Genomic DNA, 24,547 nt, shown 5'->3' with positions numbered 1-24,547 from the left:
ATGTATATATACGCATATATATATATAAACAAATATGTATCTTCATATGCACGTAGTTTACCTTTTGAAGGAATAAGAGTACAAGTACAAAACATAACATAACAAAAACAGACAATTATAAACCAGAGACAGTGGGAAAGAGGAGGTGGGAAAGGGGTGAGAGGGAGGGAGGGAGAAGCACTGGGGACTGTGGTGATGGTGCATGGGTACCTTAGGGAAGGAAATTCTATGGGGACTCAATCTGAAGGGGTGGGGGAAAGCAAATAATGTCTAAAAAAATGTAAAAAATGTTAAATGTTAAAATAAAAAAATAATTAAAAAAAGAGTACAGGTTTTGGCAAATTGCTGTTTTTATTTATAAAATATTATGAGCATCTTCACATGTCAGTCCACTAAATACCTCTTTTTTCTAATACTATAGTAATCCATAGTATTTATTTAATCGTCCCCCTACTAATGGACACTTGAATTAAATGGTTTTTTTTTTTTCAATTTTAAACAAGGCTACATGGTCAATTCTATTCATGTATTTTTGGGTATATATGAAAATATTTTCCTGGATTATAATCCCAAAAATAGAGTACATGGATCAGAAGGTATATACTTATTAAATGTAGATGGATATTGTCAAAATGACCTCCAAAATAGTTATGCTAACCCACAAAATAATAGATTTTTGAAGACTTTTTGCTGTATTTAGATAACTACTACCAAGACTTTCTTTCCCTCTCTGATAATTTGAAAGATGAAATATTTATGTGTGTCTTTTAGGAACTATAGATTTGGCTTATTGTGACATTCTCTACAGAGACTTGAAGAAAGGTCTTGAAGGGCTTGTGCTTGAAAACCTTCTCCATCTAATCTACCTATCAACTCCCTATGATATGGCTTCTCAGTGTGACCCCGACTGGATGATATACTTCAGGCAGGTAAGAATTTAAGATTCTGCAATATAAGCTATTTTAGTTTATTAATAATGATATGAATTCTATCAAGAAGTTATTCAGTTTGTTTTTCTCTATTAAAAACATTTGAAAAAATTGAAATTGCCTTTGTCTTTCAATTTTTGAAAATAATCACATGGCAACTGCATTTTTGTTTTATTTAACATAAATATTATCTTTCTATTAAATATGAACTTATTATTGAAAAATAAAGAAAGGTGCAGGATAAAAAGAATCATTCCTTGTTCTGTTTTTCCACTGACAGTTTCTGTTATGATTTGGTGACCACTACATTTTATAATGCCTAGAATGTAAAGAAAACAGTGAGAGCCATTTCTGATGATTGAGATTCTAATTACATGACAGCTCTGTCAGATCCACACAAAGCTGTGATGTTTGTACCCGAGCAGGACTATCTATTATATCAGCAGTGGCAAGGTGCAATTGACCCTGTTTGTTACAAAACCAAATGGTAAAGTGCAGTATGAAGTTTGGATCTCAACGTGCTAACTTCCACCTGGGTGAAGAGATTTAACTTACAATTCCAGTCAGTCACATATAATTACACTATAATTCACTGGAGGAAACTCACATTATAATATATAAGCATACAATTTAATTTGCAGTAAAAGGGGGAGGAAATAAGAACCACTAAGATGAGTTTCTGTAGAAGGACAACTCTCAGGAGGGAAAGGCTGCTTCTGTAGACCAAGCCTCAAGCCACAGTTGCCAAAACTTAGGAGGACCCATGGGCATGAAATCCAAAGCATTTCACATGGTTTAATTCAGTTACTACACTTATACTGCTTTCAAAGATATAGTATCTGGGCCACCTATTAATTTTATTTTGACCTTGTCTTCTCCCTCAGCTAGTCTGTCTATCCTTTCTTCTCATCTGTTTGTCAGTATCTTCATAAACAAGTGGCTGCTTTAATTGATAGCATAAGTCACTTCATTTATACCTATTTCCTGCTCAGTCAGGATTACTGTAAAAACAGTACATATAACATGAAGTTCAGTCTTTCATGACATAACTGTGAACAGACTAGATGTATGAACATACATTAGACAGAGTGGTATACAGCTTTAACTGCAGGAAATACTTTCTTTTTAATGTCATATCATTAAGTTGTTACCATGAGTGTTTTTAATTGAAACTATATACTGCGGTTACTTTCAAAATCTTTCCCTCTTCTCCCTAAACATCTCCAATATTAAACATAAACACAAAGTCCATGGAAATCCGTATTTGTGACCATGTGTGTGTCTAAGTCTAACAGATGTTATATTTTAATAATATATTTCTTAAGCTTACAGTATTTGTAAAAAGCATTTACGTTGTTTTCATCTCCTCTTGATGAAAATGAGATATCAAAGGAAGTACTGGGTTTGATTCAAATGACAGAATTTTTTATGGTTACAATTTAATTTTTTCATGTATTTACCCTTTTTACGTAGTTCAACAAACTCAATCCAGCAGAACAAAAGGTAGCTGCTCTTGTTGGCATCTCTGAAAGCTTTCTTGTGAAAAAAGCATCAGGTCAAGTTGTCAAGAAGGTACCAGTCTTTTTTTTCCTTACTAAACAATTAACTAAATCTATTTAACAAAATTAATACTGTTAACTTATTATTTCCTTTGTTGAATTGATCATTTTCATTTTTTTCTTTAATATAATGCCCGTGCTGCTATATAAAACATATCTGAGAACCATAAACTTATACATTTACCAAAAATAATTCTGGTTGGTGTGATGACCTTTTTTTCAGATCTTTGTATTCTGAAATGTCAGCCATGGACAAGTAAGACTTTCATCATGGGAAAAGTTAAACCTCTGTAAGCTTTCTTAGACTACAATAAAAAAATTGTAAAATATTTATAAAATGTTTTCATTGTATATATAATCCTGTAGTAATTTCAATTCAAGGGAGAAAAATACATCTTCCAGAAATGTATATTAGACATTCTACTTGGTATCAGGGAACCTAAGATGGGACAAGTTTTGTGTTTTTGTTGCTGTTTGTTGTCCTCAAAGAACTCCCCATCTAGTACATGAAATGCTTCCCTTTCTATTTTTCCCTAGTACAGCCATCACAAATTAGCACAAACTGGGTGTCTTAAAACAACAGAAATGTATTCTCTCACAGAGGAGGGGGCCAGCAGTCTGAAATCAAGATGCTGGCAAGAATGGTTCCTTCTGGAGGCTCTGACGAAGGGGGAGTCTTGCGTCTCTCCTACTTTCTAGTTGCTGCTAGCAGTTACTAGTGTTCCTTGACTTATAGATGCATCCCTCCAATCTCTGCCTCCATCTTCACATTGCTTTGTTCTCTCTATTGCTTCATTTCTCTCTTCCTTTTATAAACATGAAGACATCAGTCGTTGAACAAAGAGCCCTAAAGGACCCACCATATACCTAGAAATCTAGAATGATGTAATCTCAGGATCCTTAACTAATTACATCTGCAAAGGTCCTATTTCTAAATAAGATCACATTCACAGGTACCAGGGGTTAAGACTTGAACATATCTTTTCTCAGAGGGAGAGGAGGAACACAAATGAACCCACTAATCTCTCTGTAGAGAGAAGTTTAATTTAAAACAAAAACAGTTTGACTCATCTCTTTTTTTTATACTTAGAAAAATAGTAATTTGAATGAATCTAAAATACATGTGTTAGAAATTAGCTTTATTTCTTTTTTTTTTTTTTTTAAGATTTATTTATTTATTTATGCAAGCACTGGGTACAGTCAGAAGCGCGGGAGGGTGAGAGAATTCACCAGAGCCAGAGCGGGGAGCAAAGCAGGCAGAAGGACCGAAGTACACTGCTGAGGGGAGCAGAGGGCGGCAGGAGAGGTCTGCGCCCCATGTGGGACCCTCCTCCGGTGGCCAGGGAGCAGCCGGGAATCGAACCAGCACTGCAGAGGCTGCGGGCAGCTTCGCAACCCAGCGCTCAACCGCTGCGCCACCAGGGAGGCCCGAAATTAGCTTTATTTCTATGGAATCATTTTGTCCTTGCTTTTCGGTAATACAACTTCACTTTTATCTTTTGTCCAGTTTGAAAATATTGTACATTTTTTTAATATTTTACATTTTTAACAGGTCTGGTACATAAATACATTTGATTATGTCGTTCTAGAAGGTGGACAAGGACATTGTCAACAGACTATACCTATCTTTTGTTCTTTATACTTTGCTCAAAGAGACCAATATTTGGAGTGTGTCTGAAAAATTTAATATGCCTCGAGGATATATACAAAATCTCCACACTGGAGCTGCTGCATTCTCATCATGTCTGTTACATTTCTGTGAGGTAATTCCATTGAGTAATTGATGTATACTTTGTGCATATTTTTATTTAACTGTTGCACTAAGCTCAAAACCAGTTAGTCATTATTTTCCCATTGCTGACTTAATTCTGTTATTACAAAGCATTCAGAATTTATTTTATCTGTGTTTTTATCCACTTACAGGAATACATAAATGTATGATAAAGATACAAAAATGACAGAATTAACTAAAATATATAATGAAAAAGTAGAAAGCACCTAGTTTAACCATTCTCTTTCAACCACCATTAGTTGTTTCAGATATTTGGAATCATCTCTTAAGGACACTTCATTGTAGATTCTGTGTGTCTTTCTCTTACATGATAATCACATTAAGTGTTTGATCAGTATATCACTAATATCCAGCAGGTACCCCGAGACTACTTAATATCATGTACTTTTGATTGCCATAGTAATTTACCATTTTTGTTTCCAATGTCAGACATTTACTTTAAATTCCTACATCAAATTTTACTTTATAAAATATTCATGAAGAAAATGTTATTTTGCCCAAATGCATTTGGGATGTTTTTTTTAAGACTTTGCTAAAAGAAACTTTCAGAATTTCCTTAAGTATTTCAATCAAAATTACCAGACTGTTCTGCTCAGATAATTTTTTTAATTAATGTATAAACAATTTTTATGTTTAAATTTCTTCTTATTGGGGGCATCATAAATTCTTTACATGTTTGTTTCTATACTCAATTTTTGAAAACATTTTACTCCATTTTTTTTTTACTTAAAATCTACTTCATTTTCCTATCTTAGTCACATATTCTGTGTATGTACATGGCAATTAATTTTATTATAATGTTTGAATTGAATAACTATTTTAGCAAACTTGCTGCTTATGCTAACTTTTTAATATTAGGTTATTTTTCTTAATCACATGCTACTTAAACAGTAGGTAAAAATTATAGATAATAGGGGAGAAATTAGCTTTTAAAATGATTTTCTTAAATATTTTTTGTTTGTTGGTCTTTGTAATTAAAGATGCTTTTCCTAATATTCATTACCTTTATTTTACTTGGACTATAAGGATTTGAGAATTGTTCAAGTAAAAGAATCTATATGTTGAACTTTAAAAACAACTATAATTTTGATTGTCAGTTCTAGTAACAGTCTACCTGACAACTTCTGTGCTCATAAATGTCTTTTCAATATTTTAAAGTATTTTTTTCTAAAAAGTTATGAAGGTGGTATAGAATGTACATCATTGTATTAGTATTAGTTAAGATAGTATTAGTTACGATATTTTTAACAAATGATAGAAGTACCCACAAAAGTGTGAACAACAAGGGAAAATTATAGTCTTATATAGCAGTAAAGATACAGTGGTAAGGTGTCCCGACCCGCGGGATTCGGAGGCACGAAAAGAGAAGGGCTGAGGATTGAAATGAGGGGCTTGACAACTTGACGCTAGCGTTTGCTTCTTTATTTTTCCTTTTCCTTCTCTTTTACTTTTCCCTGTCTTTCTTACTTCCCTGGCCTTCTCTCTGCTCCTCTCGCAGTAACTCTCCTCTCTCGTGGTTCTCCTCTTAAATCTCTTTTCTTCTTCTCCTCTCTCTCCCGCGTTCTCCTCTTAAATCTCTTTTCTTCTTCTCCTCTCTCTCCCGCGTTCTCCTCTTAAATCTCTTTTCTTCTTCTCCTCTCTCTCCCGCGTTCTCCTCTTATACCCTCGTAGCTCCTCCCCCCGTACCTCCCAGTCTCATGTGCTTTACAGGAAAAACCTGTGGTTCTCCGAAGGCGAAACGGTAAAGCGAACTCATGGCACGCATATGCAACACGGCACATACTCCGGACGGCTCCGGGCAGTAAGGCAGTTTCAGGGTTGATTGATGTAGTAGTTCTATTCAAGGTGTTATTTTTACAACCACCTTTAGTGTATTGACTTTCCTACTGAGTACAAACATGCCAGCTAATGCTGTTGTATGCTCCTCATAATCTCACAATGATGCCTAAAAGGGCATTTTAAAAAATACTGTTATAGAAAATCTCCATCACAAAAGAAGACAAAATAATATAATGAATACCCATTTAACCACCAGCATTAATAATTATCAACTCATGGCTTCCAGTATTTTTGTTTTAAGTATTGGTTTCACAGAACATCGTCTTACATTTGAATCCCTCCATATTTAATAAGTTGTCTTCAGGATAAATTCCCAGAGGTAGAAATTATTTTTGGTCATTTGAAAAAAAAATGCTATGCATGCTTTTCCTGATGTTTTGATATATATAAATATATAGAGAGAGAATAGAATAGATAAAAGAATATATAATAGATAAAAGAATAGAACTTTTCATATTGACTTATTTTTCAGTTTCCAATCTTATCCCTAAACTACTTGGTCCTCTCAGAGTCTCCGTGTTGTTTCCTCATAATAATTTTGCTTGAGTCATTTTTCACTCTGGCTTAATTCAAGTTCAGAACTTACATAATAGAACATCCTCTCTGAGTCTTTTATCACACGAACGGAACTTTGAAAAAACAGCTTTTAATTCTGTATATTGCTTTGTGTCCTACAGGAACTTGAGGAGTTTTGGGTTTATAGAGCCCTTTTGGTAGAACTTACCAAGAGGTTGACTTACTGTGTAAAGGCAGAGCTAATTCCTCTCATGGAAGTGACTGGAGTTTTAGAGGTTAGTAACTTTGCAGTTTGCCAGTTGAGATAATTTCAACTAACAGAAAAATCAGGTTTTACTGTTTTGTTTATGATAAGACTTTACAGCTCTGTTGCTCATTTGTCATGGCAGCCCCTTTAGGAAAAAAAATTATTGCCATGGCCTCTCAGAATCCCCCATTAACCTGGAAGCATTCTTGACGAAAAATAACATGTACAGGCAAAAAAATGACAATGGGGATGAAAATGACTCTCACAGTTATGCCTGTGCTACAGTTCATCCTTAGCATCTCTTCCTGCCTCCCTCACTTCTGTCAGTTTAGAAGTACTTATTTAATGTAGTAGTGATTTGGTGGTAACTAGGGTTATTTACATTCCTAAGAGAGTTAGAAAAAAGTATCATCAGCTGGTTTTTAAGCTTTTTTCACCAACCTTCAATTTCATTTTATTCTCTGTTATTTTGTGTGAGAAGTTGTTCTGCTGGGAAAGCACATGCACACACTCATTAGTGGTCCCCTAAGTAGCTGGTAAGTATTGGCCTTGAACATTTGACTGGAGATTTAAAATAATGGCTCTATCCTAAGTGCCTTAATGGGTTTCCATTCCTAATTACAGCACACCTCAGTTTACTTAAGCTGCACGGAAAGCTCTCTTGCAAGTCACACTGGAACCACCCAAGTGCATCTTTAAAATTCCTCAAAATTCAATATAACACCATCTATAGAAGTTTTCTAGATTAAATCCTTATAAAGAAAATACAAAATAAAAGAGAAAAAAAGTTCCTCAAAATTTGTTTACTTTATTAATTTATTCCTTTCTTTACATGCAAAATTTTCATTTGAATAAGACACTTTAATGTTTTTTTCCTAATCCCAAAGTCTGATCCTACTGATTTTCATGATACTTTTCAGGGTCGAGCAAAACAATTACACAATGCAGGTTATAAAAGTCTAATGCACTTAGCTAATGCAGATCCTGAAGTGTTAATAAGGACAATTGATCATTTATCAAGACGCCAGGCCAAGCAAATTGTTTCATCAGCAAAGGTAAGCAAACCATATTTTAACCTTCATGATATTTTATACTTTAGACATAAAAATATATTTATCTATAGACATAAAAGTGTGGACTTAACAATGTGTGGATAAAAATAGTTCATATGTTATGATCCAAGTCTTGCTAAAAAAAAGAAAAAGAGGACCTCCTAAAAAATAAAAGCAGTTTCCAGAATTCATTGAAGTACAGGGAACTCTGGCACACGATGCTTTCTGTCACCCCGATCCTATTCATAGAAGTCCTTCTGTCAGCATCCCAACATCTGGTCTTCCCACTTGTGAAACACCTTCATTGACAAAGAGCTTACCATCTCAAAAATCAGGTAGTTCTATTTTTTGACACTGTTAGGGTTGCATTGTACTACTTCCTTCTGGAACTATTTTATTTTTTTGTTCATATGTTAATTTGTCAAACATTTGAAAACTGCTCTTATTGTGCCCAAAATTAGCTCTTTTCTGTTTCTCTCATCAATATTAAATAATCTAGTTTTAGACTATTCACTCTCCTGGTTACCCTTTGCCAGATGCAATTGTCATTACCCTTCTGTTCTGTGTGGATAAAGCCACTCACAGCTGTTTGGGATCATTTCCTTCTTGATCTCAAATATAGTTCTATTCTTGTAGTCTGAAGTTGTTTAACTTTTTTTAACTGTATTGTTACACTGTTGTAATATACATAGATCTGAATTTGTTAAAAGGTAAATTTCATCTTCCTCTTTTGAATAAAAAGTAGGTGCTCACACTGATCTTTATAGTAATCTTAGGAGTTGGACAGTCAGTGTCAGCATTAGTTGACAGATGAAGACACTAAAACTGATCTTGATCCATCAGAAATTCTTGGGGTTGGCAGGTAGCTGATAAGAAGACACAGTGGTAAATCCAAGGACCGTGTAGGCTAAGGAAAAAGTATCAGGCTTTTCTGCCCTCCCGCCATTAGGATAGATGAGGGAACCCTGTGGTCCTGAATGCATGCCTGATGGCGGAGTGGGTACACCTGGGCTGAGAGACAGTTTATAAGGGCGGCATCACAGGGACTCCAGCAGAAGCCAAGAACGAACAGAAGAGGAAGAGAAGCAGAGAGAACACCAGAGAGCCCAGATAGAGTGAGGATTTGCTGGGGGCTGGGATGACTGCCAGCCTCCCAGCCCCCCAGCACCCCTGCCTGCCATGTGCCTGGTAAATCTAAATAAAAAGCCTGCAAAACCCACCGAGGACTCTTTAGGACTCCTTCTTTACCCAGCTTGCTGGATCAGAAAACCTGCACTGTGCCCTTCCTGCCCTTACAGACCCATACTTGATTTGTCTCATTGCTCAGCCATTCTCAATGCATGGCTTCCATCTCGCAACCTAAGACACGGGCTCTGGTTCCCAACATCCTTGTGCTTTCCAGAGAGCTTGAAAGAGTAAAATGAATTTTTCCTTGGAAGATTTTGAGTAGAGGAGTTGATTTGAGGTTGTAAATTGTAGAGTAAGAATGGAAATAAGGAAATCATTTAGGATTGTATTGAAGTTACATAGCTTTTTGTAGGAAGGCCACTACAGTGATGTATGTCTATCAGAAGCCACAGGATATGAGATTGTCCCATAACTGATATAACATTGGCTCACATGGCTAAGAAACTGTTATTTGACAAGTTTCTCTACTGTAAAGTTATTTTCCCTTTGTAATTCATATTTTATAAGTGGAAACTTTGAGACTATGTAGATATCCTATTCTTCATTATTTTCACATGCTTTTTTCAGTATCCACTGATTTTTGCCAAATGATGATATTCTGACTACATTGTTCCTTCTGCATTTTTTGACATTTTGCTATGAAAAAAGCACTTCCTTCTTCATTTATTTATTTATATCATTTTGAGCCATAGGTTCATGCTTCCTCAATGGGATTTAATCCATTACTACCATTACATATTTTCTTTTTTTTTTTTTTTTAATCTTAAATTTTATTTTTATATTCCCCCATACAATTGCAAACGCCCCATTCTGACCCAATCCTTCCCCTCCCGCCCCCCACCCCCAAAAAGTGTCTCTGGTTCATAGTTTTTTGTTGATTTTGATTTTCACTTTCTTATATTCATTTTCCTGGTCCCTTATTTAAGTTTTCTAGATTCCTGCTATGAGTGAGACCATCCGGTATTTTTCTTTTTCTTTTTGGCTTATTTCGCTGAGCATGATCCCTTCCAGCGCCATCCATGTTGCTGCAAATTGCATGTGTTTATCTTTTTTGAATGCTGAGTAATATTCCCATGTATATATGTACCACATCTTCTTGATCCAGTCATCTACTTTTGGGCATTTGGGTTGTTTCAAAGCTTAGCTATTGTAAACAGTGCTGCTATAAACATAGGGGTGCAGGTGCTCTTTGGAATTGATGTTTCTGTGTCCTTTGGGTAAATACCTAGGAGTGGAATTGCTGGATCATATGGAAGCTCTGTGTTTAGTAGGTCCAGAAATCTCCACACAGCTCTCCATAGTGGTTGGACCAGTTTGCACTCCCACCAACAGTGCAGAAGAGTTATTTTTCTCCACATTCCTCGCCAACATTTGTTGTTGCTAGTTTTTTAATATGTGCCATTCTCACTGGTTGTGAGATGGTATCTCATGGTAGTTTTGATTTGCATTTCCCTGATTGCAAGTGATGTTGAACATTTTTTCATATGTCTGTTGGCCATTTGCATTTCCTCTTCAGAGAAGTTTCTTTTTAGCTCTTCTGCCCATTTTTTTGACTGGATTATTTTCTTTTGTTGTTGCTGATCTCTCAGCTCTTTGCAGATTTTTTGTGATCAGTCCTTTATCATTAGTGTTGGGTGCAAAAATGTTCTCCAGTTGGTGGGGTTTCTCTTTGTTTTTGTTATTGTCTCTTTGCTGTGGGCAGAAGCTCTTTAATTTGATGTAGTCCCTGCTGTTTAATCTTTGCCTTCACTATCACTGCTTTGGGTGATGTGTCTGTAAAGATGTCTTTGATGTGCAAATCACGTAGTGTTTCGCCTATATTTCGCTTCTATATATTTTAATGGTTTCAGGTCTTAATGTCTAGTTCTTTAATCCATTTTGAGTTGATTTTTGTGTATGGTTGTGAGGTAGTGGTTCAAGCTTCATTCTTTTGCATGTAGCGACCCAGTTTTTCCCAGCACAATTTATTTTTTTTTTTTTTTTTTTTTAATTTTCTATAGCATGTCTTATTTATCTATTTGTTTTGTTTGTTTGTTTGTTTTGGTTTATACATGCACTGGGTACAGTCAGAAGCCGGGAGGGCGAGAGAATTCACCAGAGCCAGAGCCGGGAGTAGAGCAGGCAGAAGGACCGAAGTACACTGCTGAGGGGAGCAGCGGGCGGCAGGAGAGGTCTGCGCGCCAAGAGGCCGCGGGCAGCTTCGCAACCCAGCGCTCAACCGCTGCGCCACCTGGGAGGCCCCCCAGCACCATTTATTGAACAAACTTTCTTTGCTCCAATGCATAGTCTTTGCTCCTTTGTCAAAGATTAGTTGACCATAAATCTGTGGGTTTATTTCTGGATTTTCTATCGATCCAATTGGGTCTGTATGTCTGTCTTGTTCCAATACCATGCCGTTTTGATGATTAGGCTTGTAGTATAGTTTGAAGTCTGGGAGTTTGTGCCTCCATTTCCTTCTTTTTTTTTTTCCAGTAAGAGCTTTGGCTATTCGGGGTTTTTGTGATTCCATGAATTTCATCAATAATTGTTCTATTTCTTTGAAGAATGCCATTGAGATTTTGATTGGAATAGCATTGAATCTGTATATTGCTTTTGGTAGGATGGCCATTTTAATAATGTTTATTCTTCAATCCATGAGCAGGGGTGTCCTTTTCCATTTCTTTGTGTCTTCTTCTATTTCTTTTAACAGTGTTTTATAGTTTTTCTTTGTATAGGTGTCCTTTACCTCTTTTGTTAGATTTATTCCCAAATATTTGATTTTTTTTGTTTCAATAATAAAAGGGGTGGTTTTTTTGATTTCTTCTTCTTCAGATTTATTGTTTGTGTATAGGAAGGCTACTGACTTTTGCATGTTGATTTTGTATCCTGCCACTTTACTGAACTGACCAATGAGTTGAATTAGTTTTCTGTGGAGATTTTTGGGGTTCTCTATGTATATTATCATATCATCTGCAAATAGTGATAGTTTGACTTCTTCTTTTCCTATTTGGATTCCTTGGATGTCTTTCTCTTGTCTTATTGCTCTGGCTAGGACTTCCAGTATTATATTGAAAAGCAGTGGTGAGAGTGGACATCCTTGTCTTGTTTCCAAGATCTTAATGGAATTGCTTTCAGCTTTTCACCATTGAGAATGATACTGGCTGTTGGCTTGTCATAGATGGCCTTTATGATGTTGAGGTATGTTCCTTGTATCCCAAGAATTTCAAGAAAAATATGGAACGCTTCACGAATTTGCGTGTCATCCTTGCGCAGGGGCCATGCTAATCTTCTCTGTATCGTTCCAATTTTAGTATATGTGCTGCCGAAGCAAACACACCATTACATATTTTCATGTTCAAATGGCCTTAGGTTTGGCTACCAGGAGCCCCTGCATACTGGTTCTTGTGTCTTTTTGACTTGTTCCCATCATTGTTAGGGCTCTTTTTTGCTTTCTGACTATATCTGTCAAGGTCTATTTGTTAGGAAATGGAAACCACCAGTAATTTGAATGGAAATGTCTAATTAATTAATAATTAGTAACTGGTTACTAGTTGATTTCTACAGAATAAAGAGACATTTATTTAATTATTTATTTATTTGAGGTAGCATTAGTTTCCATCACTGTATATGATTCGAAGGAATAGATAAACAGAAATTTAAAGAATATAGGAAGGAATAATGAGAGAAGATCCACCCCATGCTATATCACCCCTGTGGATGGGAATTCAGATGTCTCTAGAGAAGGTGTGATTGTGGCCCACTAGACAATGGAGAAGTGTACTGAGGTGTTGTAGCCAAGGCTGGTAAGCAAACACTGCACATTTGGATGCTGACAAAACTGCCAGGAAGTTCTCTGAAAGGTGCTGTTGAACTTGGAAGCTCTAATAGCTATGGTGCCCTTGGAGCGTGTCAGAAAGTTGTCTGTAGGGGGTGCTATTGAAATTCAAGTGCCGCCAGATGTCCAGCATGTCAGACAAGCATTTCAGGAGTCATAAGAAGAGACTCCCCTTCCTTCTAGAGTCTCTCCAGTATCTTTGTTGACAAAGCATAACGTTGTACCAGCTGGGAAATTAGAACAATATCTAGCTCTAGTATTTCCAGCAGGACAATGAAGGATAGATTTGGAGCTGTGAAGCAATAAAATTAATAACCAGCATTCTGGCACAACAAGATGTTTCTGTTCAGCTTGTAATTTACTTTGCCTCAGTCATGAAATCAGCCACTCTTCCAGAGTCCTCTTTCTTTTTAGTGAAGAGTGGTAAAGTTTTAGGGACTAAGTGTGCTCATCACCAGCGGGATATATCTTTGTTTCTGGGTTCTCTCAGCAGACAGAGCCCACATATGTCTATATAGTTTAATCTATACTTATGTATAAACCATTAAAGCCTGTGAGCTCATACTGATAATTGCAATTCTGATGTTTCCAGGTACATATTACTGTATAACAAAGTTTCATCTCAAAACTTAGTGACTTAGAATAGCTATTTATTTTTGCTGGTGTTTTTTGTAGATCAGGAATTCTAGAAGGGCTCAGTTAGGTGATTCATATTTGGAGTCTCATGCATCACAATGAGATTTTGACTGGGGCTGTAGTCATTTGAAGGTTGGACCGGAGATCCAAGATGGCTCACTCACACAGATGGCAGTTGAAAACCGGGTGTTATTTAGGATTTTCAACTGGAACAACTACATATGGTCTTTCCATGGGCTTGTGTCTACCCTGAGATGGAAAATAGGTTTTAAAGAGACATATCCAGAGAGTGAACATTTCAAGAGATCAGGCAGAAAATGCAAGAAATCTGAACTAACCTCAGAAGTTATACAGTGTCACTCCTGTTGCATATTGTTGGTCACTAGAAAGAAGGCCACTAAGGTCTACCTTGATGACAATGAAGGGGAATTAGACCCCCACCTCTAGATGAAGGGAATGTCAAGTAATTTTCAGTCATCTTTGTCTGCATTTTAATCACAAATCATTTACATTTTCCCCACATGCAAATTCTGTTCACTCCCAAAAGATTTATTTGTTTATGGCATCAGACTCAGGCTCAACATCCAGAATTTCTTCTAAATCAAGTCCAGGTATGAGTGATCTTCTTTGCTTGCAATTTCACAAGTATTGTCCTTTTCAATCTCAAAACCTGAACTAAGATACCACATGCACAGTACACAGTACATTCAAAAGGTGGGGAAGATGGATGATACGTATTAACAGTTCTGAAATCCAGCCAGGCATAGGTGGTAAATTCCTTGATTAGACCCCAGTTCTATTCCCTGAGAATGATTCTTACCGGCTTTATTTTCTCTCATGTGAGTCATTCCTCTTTTCTCCATAAGCAATGACCTATATTTGTAGCTAGGTAGCTTTCTCAGTCTACTTCCTGGCTGTAGGTTCAAGCTTCTTTTTATTTTGTACCCTCTCTCTCTCTCCCTTTTTATTCAAGCTAGCATCATTTCTTTTAAAACATTGTGGGTTTCTTACTCATTTGTAATTTCCATGTAGCTTGGTTTTTGATACACATGGTTGCTGGGATCCAAGAGGAAAGAGAAATCTGAATGGTCTCATTCCAAGAAACAAGGCAAAAACTGCAAAGTTTCTTTTGACTAGACCTTGGAAATCATGCGACATCATTTCTATTGCATTCTCTGAGTCACAAGTGAATCACCAAGACCAGCACTGATTTGAGAGGAGAATCGATCTCTCAGTAGAGTTGTCAAAAAAATGCCTATTCGTCTTTACTCTGACCCACCAATTCCATGTTACACAAGTCTGTGTAGTTTTCCTCCTTCTCTTAATTTTAGTTTCCCCAACAGTGACAAACCTCGTTCCTATTTTCATCAGTATATTTATCTTTTTTGCTTAATCCTAGAAAAATAATTTTAGAATTTGTTAAAGCATGCCACCGCAAAGAAAGCAAACTTACTAATTAGAGTTTAGTATTTATTTATAACTTTATCTTTCATATGAGAATATGAAATTGAAATAATGTGTTCAAATGTTACTTGGTGGTGGTTTTCTTTTTTATCTGCTTTAGTATGGTTAGTTTCTGACATATTTGTTTTAGTCCCCTCGCTCCACAACGTCATAGATTTTTTTGAAGTATCAAATCCTATTAATTTTATGGATCCTATTAATTCATTAACATATTCTCCTAATTTTGAATTTTAAGTCATTTTACGAGGCTATGCCTTCCTTTTATCTCATTTTCATTCTGGTAATTGTTTTCCTAATATTTTCTCAGTGACCCTAATTAGTTTTTTGTTCAAATCTGCTCTTCCTTGGGCATCCCCTTAGCTTTAATTTCATATATGATTTTGCCCTTCTGTTTCTTTCCTGAAATTATCCAACTGTTTGGTCCAATTCTGTTGTCAATTTTTGAACTTTGTATTCAGAGTATGTTTCCCTTCCCTCCTCACCCAACATCTCTAAATCCTTTCTTTTAGAATATTTAATTTTGTTTGGAATGCTGTCTTACATTTTTTTCTACTTCATGGTTTGTTTTCAGGGAAGGAAATTTTTATGAGCGGAAGTGTTTTGAGTCTCATTTTCTGTTTTGTTTTGTTTTGTTTTCTGTAGTACTTTTGTATAGATGAGAACTGTGTATGCCTCTGCTTTTCTTAGACTGGCTAGCAATTTAGATTGATTTATAAGGATACTAGTTCAAGAGCCTGTTTTCTGTCAGTGTAGCAAAATATAGATTCTTTAATAGGAAGCTTGGGGTAGGAGAGGAGTACAAGGAGAAACTGTGTGCTCTGATTTTTAGTTTTTCTTTGTCCTCTAGTATCCTGAATTTTGTTCTCTTATTTTTTCCCTTCTCTCTTTTTTTAAAAAAGATTTATTTATTTATACATACAAGAACTGGGGTACAGGCCAGAGAAGAGGTGCAGGGAGTAAGAGGATTCACCAGAGACAGAGTGGGGAGCAGAACAGGCAGATTGACGGAAATACACTGCTGAGCAGCGGGCAAGACAGGAGAGGTCTGCTGTGTCATGCGGGTCACCTTCCTGGCTGGGGATAGAACTCATGCCACAGCGGCTGGCTGCAGATAGCTTTGTAGGTCTGAGACTTAACCCCTGGAGCCACCAGGGAGGCTCCCTCCCTTCTCAACTTCCAAAGGGTACCTCTCTCTTTTTTGCCTATTTTCTTCCCTAGAAATATTGCCTTTCCAAGACTATCTTCTAGAGTTCCACTTTAATTCTCTTCCTCTAAACATGTTTTAACATACCAAGATTATTTTTGTACTTTGGGTAATTGTAAAGTTTTTCTCTTTGGAGGTGATTTTATTTACTCATAGACCTTTTCTTCTCTTCTTTCTCATGTAGTTTTTTTCTGCAAAGCACTTGGGATAGAAGTTTTAGAAATGGCCCTGCTGGGAATTGGTGGATATTTTTAACTACAAGTAATTTCAGGTTGATGGCATTCTCTGTATTCAAATAATGATGATACATGAGTTTTTCGTGGTTTACTTGTTGTTTATCTGTACAGTTTTTAGAGGGTGTGCTTGGAGATTCATTTTACATGCTCACCATTACTGAAAAACTTACCTAATTATATTTTAATATATTTAATCATAAATTTTAATTCATATATAATACCATGTAATATTATGCTTTATATCAAATTGATAAGCATGTGGGTTTTTTCACTTTGTTTCTTATGACATTTCCTCGTAATTTTGCTAAACTTTTACTATGAAAATTTTGTAACGGAAGTAGACATATATTTCACCCAATATATATAAAACCCAGCTGCTAAAAAATACTATCAATATATTTCTGCTCTTTAGAATGGAAAAAAGTCATTGCTCAGAAAATATTCTTTTACATCTTCTGTGTGCCATTTGAAATTAATGATATTAATTTTAGGAACTTGAATAAAACTTTTCTTTGAAGCACTGATAGGTTCCTAAAAGATCAGACTTAAATTTCGAGAAATCATAAAATATAAAGGATAACATTTTCAAGAGGTAATTAAATTTTTGCAAAATTGTCTTAGATTTTATAGATTAAAAGTTAATTTTTAAGTAGCTGAGTCATCAATAAAACAAATCTTTGAGAGTATTAAAGCTCCTTCATTTTTGGTACACTAAATGCAGTGGTCAGCTAAAATGACTTTAACTAAATGCCTTAGCTTCATTTACTATAATCACTTGTACTTAAGTGACCATTTTTCAATCTCATTATTAGTTTTAATGTCTAGATTGCTAATGTATAAGGATTCAGGTGTCTAATGGATGGTAGTAAGTTAGCATTCAGCGCATGTCTAATGTTTGATGGTACAGTAAAAGTGTTCAGAGCAGATGCTCTTGCTATGTGGGACAGCATCGAACATGTTGATAGCAATGCATGTTTTGACCTCATGTCATGATTTTTTATTATAGATGCTGTTGCATGAAAAAGCAGAAGCTTTGCAAGAAGAAATAGAAGAGTTATTGAGATTACCTAGTGATTTCCCCGGTGTTGAGGTCTCTTCTACTGAATAGGCATGAAGTAATCTGATGAACATTCTCAAATATGAATTTATTGGACATACGTTTTATTAAAGATTCCCTGTAATTTAAAGTGAAAAAGTACATTTTAATGATATATAAGAACTATGGATGATGTTTAGATATTCAACTCACCTGTAATTGCGGTAACATTTCCACTAATAATTCATCTTCTTCAATACTTACATATTTTTTCTCTCCTCAAAAATCTATAATGCCCACTACAAAATGAAATCCAACTCCTTAACGTAGCTCCATCTTACCTTTGTACCCAGGTATTTCATTATTTTCTTATCCATTTCTTTCACAAACCTCTAGACTATTTGAAAATCCCAGAACTTAACTGTGGGACTTTCCAACCTCCTTCTTAACTCTCTCCAATGCGTGGGAAAATATCTAAAATGTGCTATTTATTTCAAATATGTGGTAAATGCTCAAGTAACAGTCTCCTCTATGAAATTGTCCAAGTTCATCCTCATCCACCCCCTCCCATATAAGGGTTTCTGTCCTATAGGTTTTGTAAGCTTCTCATTTATGCCCATGGCATAAATATAAAAGAAAATGTAGACATATATGTATATTTATAAAAATACATACTGTTAAAATATTTTATAGCTTCACTAAATTTATTTTAAAAATCATAAGGCATTTTTTACAAAAGAATATCACTTTCTGCACACCACTGAATAAATGCCAAGCATATATGGACTATTGTTACTTTTCTTCTCTGTTCCATTTCCTCCCGTCTGTCCCCAAACACTACAGGAACCACAAAACAAGGTGTTTACAATAAATCCCATGTCTTTTTTTAATACTACTAGTTTGTAATCTCCTGGAGAGCCAAGTCCTTTTTATCATCTTTGTATGCTACACAGCACCCGCTGAGGCTCACTGCACAAAATAGGAACTGCTGTGAAAAATGAATATTACCCAATTAACTACACCGATTGTTGTTTTCTAGAAGAGGACAAAAGTTCCACTCATAAGATTAGTTTCCTTCCTTCTGTTTCCTCTTTAGGAAAATGACTGTTTCCTAAAGCAGCAGAACATACGATACTTGGTAATAGGGTGATGGTGATTGGATGCAGTGTGAAGGAGAAACCTGAGCAGCCACAGAGAGATGGCAACGTATTATGAACAAATTTGCTCAAAAGAAAGAAATAGGGCCTCCCTGGTGGCGCAAAGGGTTGTCTCAGCTCTATGAAGCTATCCACAGCCACTGTTGGATTCCTGACCCACATAGTACATCAGACCTCTGTCTTGCCTGCTGTTCCACTCAGCAGTGTATTTCAGTAGATCCATCTGTTCTGCATCCTGTTCTGTTCATCTGTCTCTGATGAACATACACACACACACACACACACACATCCCTGCACCTTTGGCAGCCTAGCATCCCAGCTCTTGTAGCAGTGCAGTAAATAAATGCATATTCTTTCTTTAAAAAAGGAAGGAAAGAGCGAGGGAAGGAGAGAAGGAACGAACGAATGAACGAACGAACAAATGAACTTGCTGCTCTAATTTCAGGGAGAAAATCCCTTATTGGGCCAGGTTGAGTCCTTTGCCCACCTCCTCGGCCAGAGTGAAGCTTTGTTTTTGTTTTAATTTTTTCAGAAACAGGGAGAAGAGGTGGAAGGCAGGAAGTCAATATCTAGTGTCAGTGACACTTTAATCACAGTGGAAGACTGTAACTCAGGAGTTAGAACAACTAGCCTTTTAGGAAAACATTAAGCTGAATTTCTGCTTACCTCCACACCAACTTAAAAGGTGAGGCAAATCAAAGATTTGAACATGGAATTTTTGAGGCTGTCATCTGTACTGAAGCATAAAGAAATGACCTGTGGTTTTTACATAGCAGGCTTTAAAACATTGAAATTTCAGCAGTTCCAATGTGGTATCAGGTTTTGTATTTTAATATTTTTTTCAAGCTGTAGCCCAACTTGCTCATTTCTGGAATGCTTCACCAAGATCTTTCTAATGTTCTAGCTTCTTTTGATTTGCGCTTTGAGTTTAAACAACAATCACCAAGGTTTTTCTTTTTTTTTTTTTTTTAAAGATTTATTTATTTATACAAGCACTGGGTACAGTCAGAGGCGCGGGAGGGTGAGAGAATTCACCAGAGCCAGAGTGGGGAGCAGAGCAGGCAGAAGGACTGAAGTACACTGCTGAGGGGAGCAGCGGGCGGCAGGAGAGGTCTGCGAGCCATGTGGGACCCTCCTCCGCTGGCCTGGGAGCAGCCAAGGATCCAACCAGCGCTGTAGAGGCTGCGGGCAACTTCGCAACCCTGCACTCAACCTCTCCGCCACCGGGGAGGCCCAAGACAAGGTTTTTCTATCGGGCACATCCTACTTTTTGTCCAGTTAAAGCCTTTTTAAACTCAAGGTACCCTCTCAACAAATACCCAAACTTATATTTTTTCAGGAAGGACTGAGATAAGGTCCTCCTTGGCTTTACACTTCCCTTTGTAAGAACCTTCTCACACAAGAGTCACTGCAGCTTTTGAACACCATCCCATTATAATAAGACATAACACCAAGGATGCTTAATTATTATGCTTGGTTTTCTTTGACAATTTCCAGTAATTTGTTAGTAATACTGAAAGTGTTTTCTTTTGTTACTGTTAATGATAAATTATAGGACTGAGAGTGACAATAAACTACCATTCATTGAGGACTTATCATGTGCCAGTACTATGCTATGCTAAATATTTTGTGTATATTATTTAGATAATTCCTTTTTTTATCCCATGTTACAAATGAAAAAAGTGCAGCTCACCTATAATAAGAGATAAAGAAAAGGCTCACACCTGGATAATACTGATAATTATTTCTGTATGTATTTGTTCTTCCTCCTATGTAAAATCCTATGAAATGATTAAGAACTTTTTGTGATGAATTATAAAGCTTCATTTACTTTATTTTTCATGATTAAAATAGTCTTGATTTTTTAGTAAATAGCTATCCAGTGATATGTGGCCATTTGGAGCGCTTCTTAAAGATGTGATAATTGTCTTTCAGGAGATCATGAGTATGCATTGTATAAATATTTTACTATTTGGCACTACAGCTGTCACTCTGAAGGAAATGAGTGGTTTTTTTTCCTAACTGAACCAAATGTCTTAGATGATTAAGCTTCACCAAATGCAAATAGTTGGCTTTTAGAAAACAGATGCTCTAAAACAGATGACACTGGCAGTATAAATTAATATACTGTTAGTAACTGATATTTAAAATTTGGTACCTGATACATTCAAGTGTATGTTTTGTTTCTGTTAGTGCATGAACAAGGGATGCCCAGGGATCCCAAACTATTAAGTAGTGTATGCTCTAAAAGAGATTCTACCATCTACCATACAAAGTCAAAGAAAGCACACTGTTAGTGAGATAGATCTTTAATAGGATTAGTGTGCAGAGAGAGAGGAGAAAAATGGATATTCCTAATACAAGTCTCCCAATAAAACACAAAGAATTACCCATCCTTTCGTAGACAAATGCCCAGCCAAACAGGGTTGGCCTGAAGCTGGGCCACTGAGACCTGAAAGCTTGCTACTAGTCTAAGACACCTTCTGGCAGGGAACAGCAAGAAAGGGGTAAGGCAGATCTGGGACAAAAGGAGCAAAATCAAGATGAAGACTGCCATTGTCAACCTCCCCACGGGCCTCTCACCCACGCTTGTTTCAAGAGACTCATTTCCCCCAAGTCCCTGGTACAAGTCCCAGGCTGAGAAGCAAGTGTAGCTTCTTCACATGTCTCTTCATGACATGTGCCTCCTCCAGGTCTCCTTCTTGATCTCCTCTCTTCTTTCTCCCTGCCAGTAATCACTTCTCCCTGCTCAGCTCCACCCTTCCTTGAGTGGGGCAGGGAACCTGGAACCTCCCCTTTCCCTGGGGATCACCCGGTTACTAAAGAACTTATGGAAAAGGTAGATGATGAGCTAGACACTGAGAGGTCAGACCAGGTTGGAGAAAGGGGTCTTGGGCACAGGAGAGCATAAGTGCTGACAAGAAGATACTCTTCTAGCTGAGGTATACAAAGTGGCAGCTATAAGCTATACCACTTGTGTATTTGAGCTCTTAAAGTAGTAATGAGAACCAAAAAAAGCAGCATCAAATAGTTTGTGACGAGTTTCTCATCTCTAGTTTCTCATCTTGTGTCCCCTGTAGTCACTGAGAGACACTTGTGAAACAGCTGACAGATGTGTACATACGTGACCACAACATGGGCAGCCATATGGAGATCAAGCTCATAACCTTGGCCTTGCTCGTGCTGTTTAATCACAGCTCCCTAGGGCATATAGAAAATGTGTCTCACCTTTATCAAAGATCAGTCAGATACCAGTGATAGGTGGTAAAGACAGACTTTATTTAGTAAAAAACATTGCAATGAGGAAGAGGGTCCAGAGAGAACTGAGCTCAACTCTGATTAGCATAGAGGTAATGGGCCTTCTAAAGGGAGTGTGAGGAAGGGAACAAACAAGACTCCCGCAGAGTCTGGGTTTACTACTTGGTGCTTCTCTGGAGGAGAAGCTGACCTGTAGTATCTTTAGGACAGGAGGCAGCAGTGCAAGTTAGAGCAAGCAGCCTGAGGCCTGAGAAACACTGCAGGAGTTGTTTCCCTCAGTGTTTACATTTCAAAGAACTCACAGGTACCACAATATAGTTCTGGGTGATGGAAGACCCATATCTGAAAGGGGAAGAGGAGGACAGGGAATTTACAAGTGTAAGCTTTCTGAGCTGATGGACCAGGAGGTGGGGCTTCAGGAGCTTAGCTATTTCCAGCTTTGGGCTGGAGTAAGCGGCAATAATGGCAGCATTGAGATTTCTCAGATGGATGCTAGGGTCATCCTAAGAATGCCACCTTCAGCTGTTAGAAACTGTTAGTGTTTGTTCAAGTCTTTTAGCGGGGCCTTAGGGAATGGGTGAAATCATTTGTGTTGGATGCCTGCAGTTTTTATAGGCCATAGTGAAGTCCTAGTCAATAAAAGCATTCAAAGGAGGGCCTCCCCTGGTGGTGCAGCGGTTGAGCGCTGGGTTGCAAGGCTGCCCACAGCCTCTGCAGCACCAGTTCGATCCCTAGCCACCAGTGAGGGTCCCACAAAAAAAAAAAAAAAAAGCATTCAAAGGAGCCTGTGTAAAGTTTAGTGAAGAAGAGAATCCTTGTTATTTTCCAGAATTTGCACAAAATGTACTACTAGCTCACTTTTTTTAAAAAAAGCTTTATTTTATTTTGCATACAAGATCTGGGGTGTAGCCAGAGGTACAGGGGATAAGAGGATTCACCAGACACAGAGTGGGGAACAGAACAGGAAGATAGACTGAAATACATTGCTGAGGGGAGCAGTGGGTGAGACAGGAGAGGTCTGCTGCACCATGTGGGTCAGCTCCTTGGCAGGGATTGAACTCAGGCCGTAGCAGTGGTAGATCTGAGACTTCATCCATAGGCCACCATCCCTAGACTCCATCCCTACCAGCTCACTTTTTAAAATGCCATCCTAAGACTGGATTTCGTTCAATCTATATTGTAAAACCTAATCTTTAATGTAATTTTAGTTCTGACTTTTCTCTACATGATCACCAGGGAGTAAGAAAAGGGTTTTTCCAGCTGTTTCCACAGCTAATTCATGGTTCAAGAACTCCTGTAGCAGAAATCTTTAGAAAAAGGAACGACCTTGAAAAGGATCCTTTCCCCATTGCTCATACCTGAACAGGTGCAATTCAAAATGACCTCAAGGGGACTTGAACTTTTATAGCCAACAGACTGCATTTGTGTTGTTCCAGCCTACACAGACATTCTAAATCAAAATTAAATGTTAATGATGGTGGTGTCTGTGCCATTCTGTTTGGGAAACTAAAATGCAGAGAAATGAGGCTGGAACAGCTGTCAGTAATTGGGTCACTGCCTTCCCCTGGGCCTGGCTGCCAAGATTTACGCCATCACCTACTATCATTAACAGTCCTGCTGCCAAAAGAAGCCTTTGCCAAGATATTGGACTGGAAGAATATGTGTTATTGCAGGAGGAGCTATAAGTCCTTGGGAAGTGCAAAAGGAGGGCACAAGCCCACACATAGAAAAAAAGAAGACTTGCCTGTTGCCACCCTAAATAGCACCAGGCACCAAGGAGCAAGCCTGGCCATTGCTGTGCCCGCCCTCCTGTCACAGGGGCCAGTGCTTATGCCAGGGCCGGAGATAGACTTTGGAAATGACCCTTTTTGTGCTTTTTCCCTGCAAAATGAGCAGATGCTATCACATGCCACCAGAATGTCTTTCTTGTCAATTCAGCAGAGAGCATCTTTCCCATTGCTTATTCCACAATCATAATAGTCACCGTGTTGATTCACACAGGCTTGTTGTTCCATTCATAAATAATTTGACAAGGGTCATAAAGCAGGCGGAGACCTAAGAATCCCTTTCCAGATTTCTGCTTTTCCATGTGAATTTCAGTGATCTCCGTTGAATGAGAAGTGTGAATCTCACTTGTGGTAACAGGTGTCCTGGCTGATATCTACTAGAATTGTAGGGAAATTATCCCACAGATGATTCAAGTGGCTTGGAAAAGAATGAGCTCATTTATCACATCTGTACTATGGATTTAGAAGCTCCCAAGTGTTATTGGTGTTGACTTATATTAATTGGGCCAAGTAAGTTTATTAAAAAAAATAAGACTGAGAACTCAAGCCTGGGGACAGCCCCCACATAGCTCTAGGAAAGCTGTCTGAATTCTGAAAACCAGAGTGAGAATATTATACAGTCTGCAAGTAAACATTTTACATTTCCAAGGATTTTTATAGAGAAAGGCCAGGCAGGTATCCAGTCAATATATTTCTTTGATGTTTTCTATACACAGGAAAACAAGGGGGTTAAGGCTCACTCTATTTAAGCTTTATCTTCTGGGAACTGGGAGCTTTAGCAATGCCATGAACCTTGAAGTCTGTCTTTCTTTGAAGTGGTGGATTACCCTGGA

At 37.4% G+C, this 24,547-nt stretch overlaps 1 protein-coding gene and 1 non-coding gene across 7 annotated transcripts in view; one reads left to right on the top strand and one right to left on the bottom strand.

The window, feature by feature from the left end:
* HELQ (helicase, POLQ like) overlaps nucleotides 1–19,610 on the top strand; it is a 46,962-nt gene extending 27,352 nt beyond the window's left edge. For 2 of the 6 annotated variants that reach the window (XM_054688266.1, XM_037530380.2), the window contains 6 exons: nucleotides 772–929; nucleotides 2,403–2,501; nucleotides 4,078–4,251; nucleotides 6,797–6,910; nucleotides 7,803–7,937; nucleotides 19,202–19,610. In XM_054688266.1, the coding sequence (XP_054544241.1) occupies nucleotides 772–929; nucleotides 2,403–2,501; nucleotides 4,078–4,251; nucleotides 6,797–6,910; nucleotides 7,803–7,937; nucleotides 19,202–19,318 (797 nt within the window). In that variant the 3' untranslated portion in view covers nucleotides 19,319–19,610. Of the gene's footprint in view, nucleotides 1–771; nucleotides 930–2,402; nucleotides 2,502–2,711; nucleotides 2,784–3,653; nucleotides 3,696–4,077; nucleotides 4,252–6,796; nucleotides 6,911–7,802; nucleotides 7,938–17,482; nucleotides 18,968–19,201 lie in introns of those variants that run through there. The other 4 variants (XM_037530381.2, XM_037530383.2, XR_008549324.1 and 1 more) reach the window with 3 other exon arrangements.
* LOC119230276 (U6 spliceosomal RNA) lies at nucleotides 12,330–12,436 on the bottom strand. Its single transcript, XR_005121720.1, has one exon. It is a non-coding gene; the product is annotated as a U6 spliceosomal RNA (small nuclear RNA).
* Nucleotides 19,611–24,547: the final 4,937 nt, after the last annotated feature.

The sequence above is a fragment of the Talpa occidentalis genome, unplaced genomic scaffold, assembly GCF_014898055.3.
Source record: "Talpa occidentalis isolate TD23 unplaced genomic scaffold, MPIMG_talOcc4v2.1 talOcc4.6, whole genome shotgun sequence".
Taxonomy (NCBI): Eukaryota; Metazoa; Chordata; class Mammalia; order Eulipotyphla; family Talpidae; genus Talpa; species Talpa occidentalis.
The sequence above is the reverse complement of the archived record's forward strand: the minus strand, read 5'-3'. Positions and strand labels throughout refer to the sequence as shown.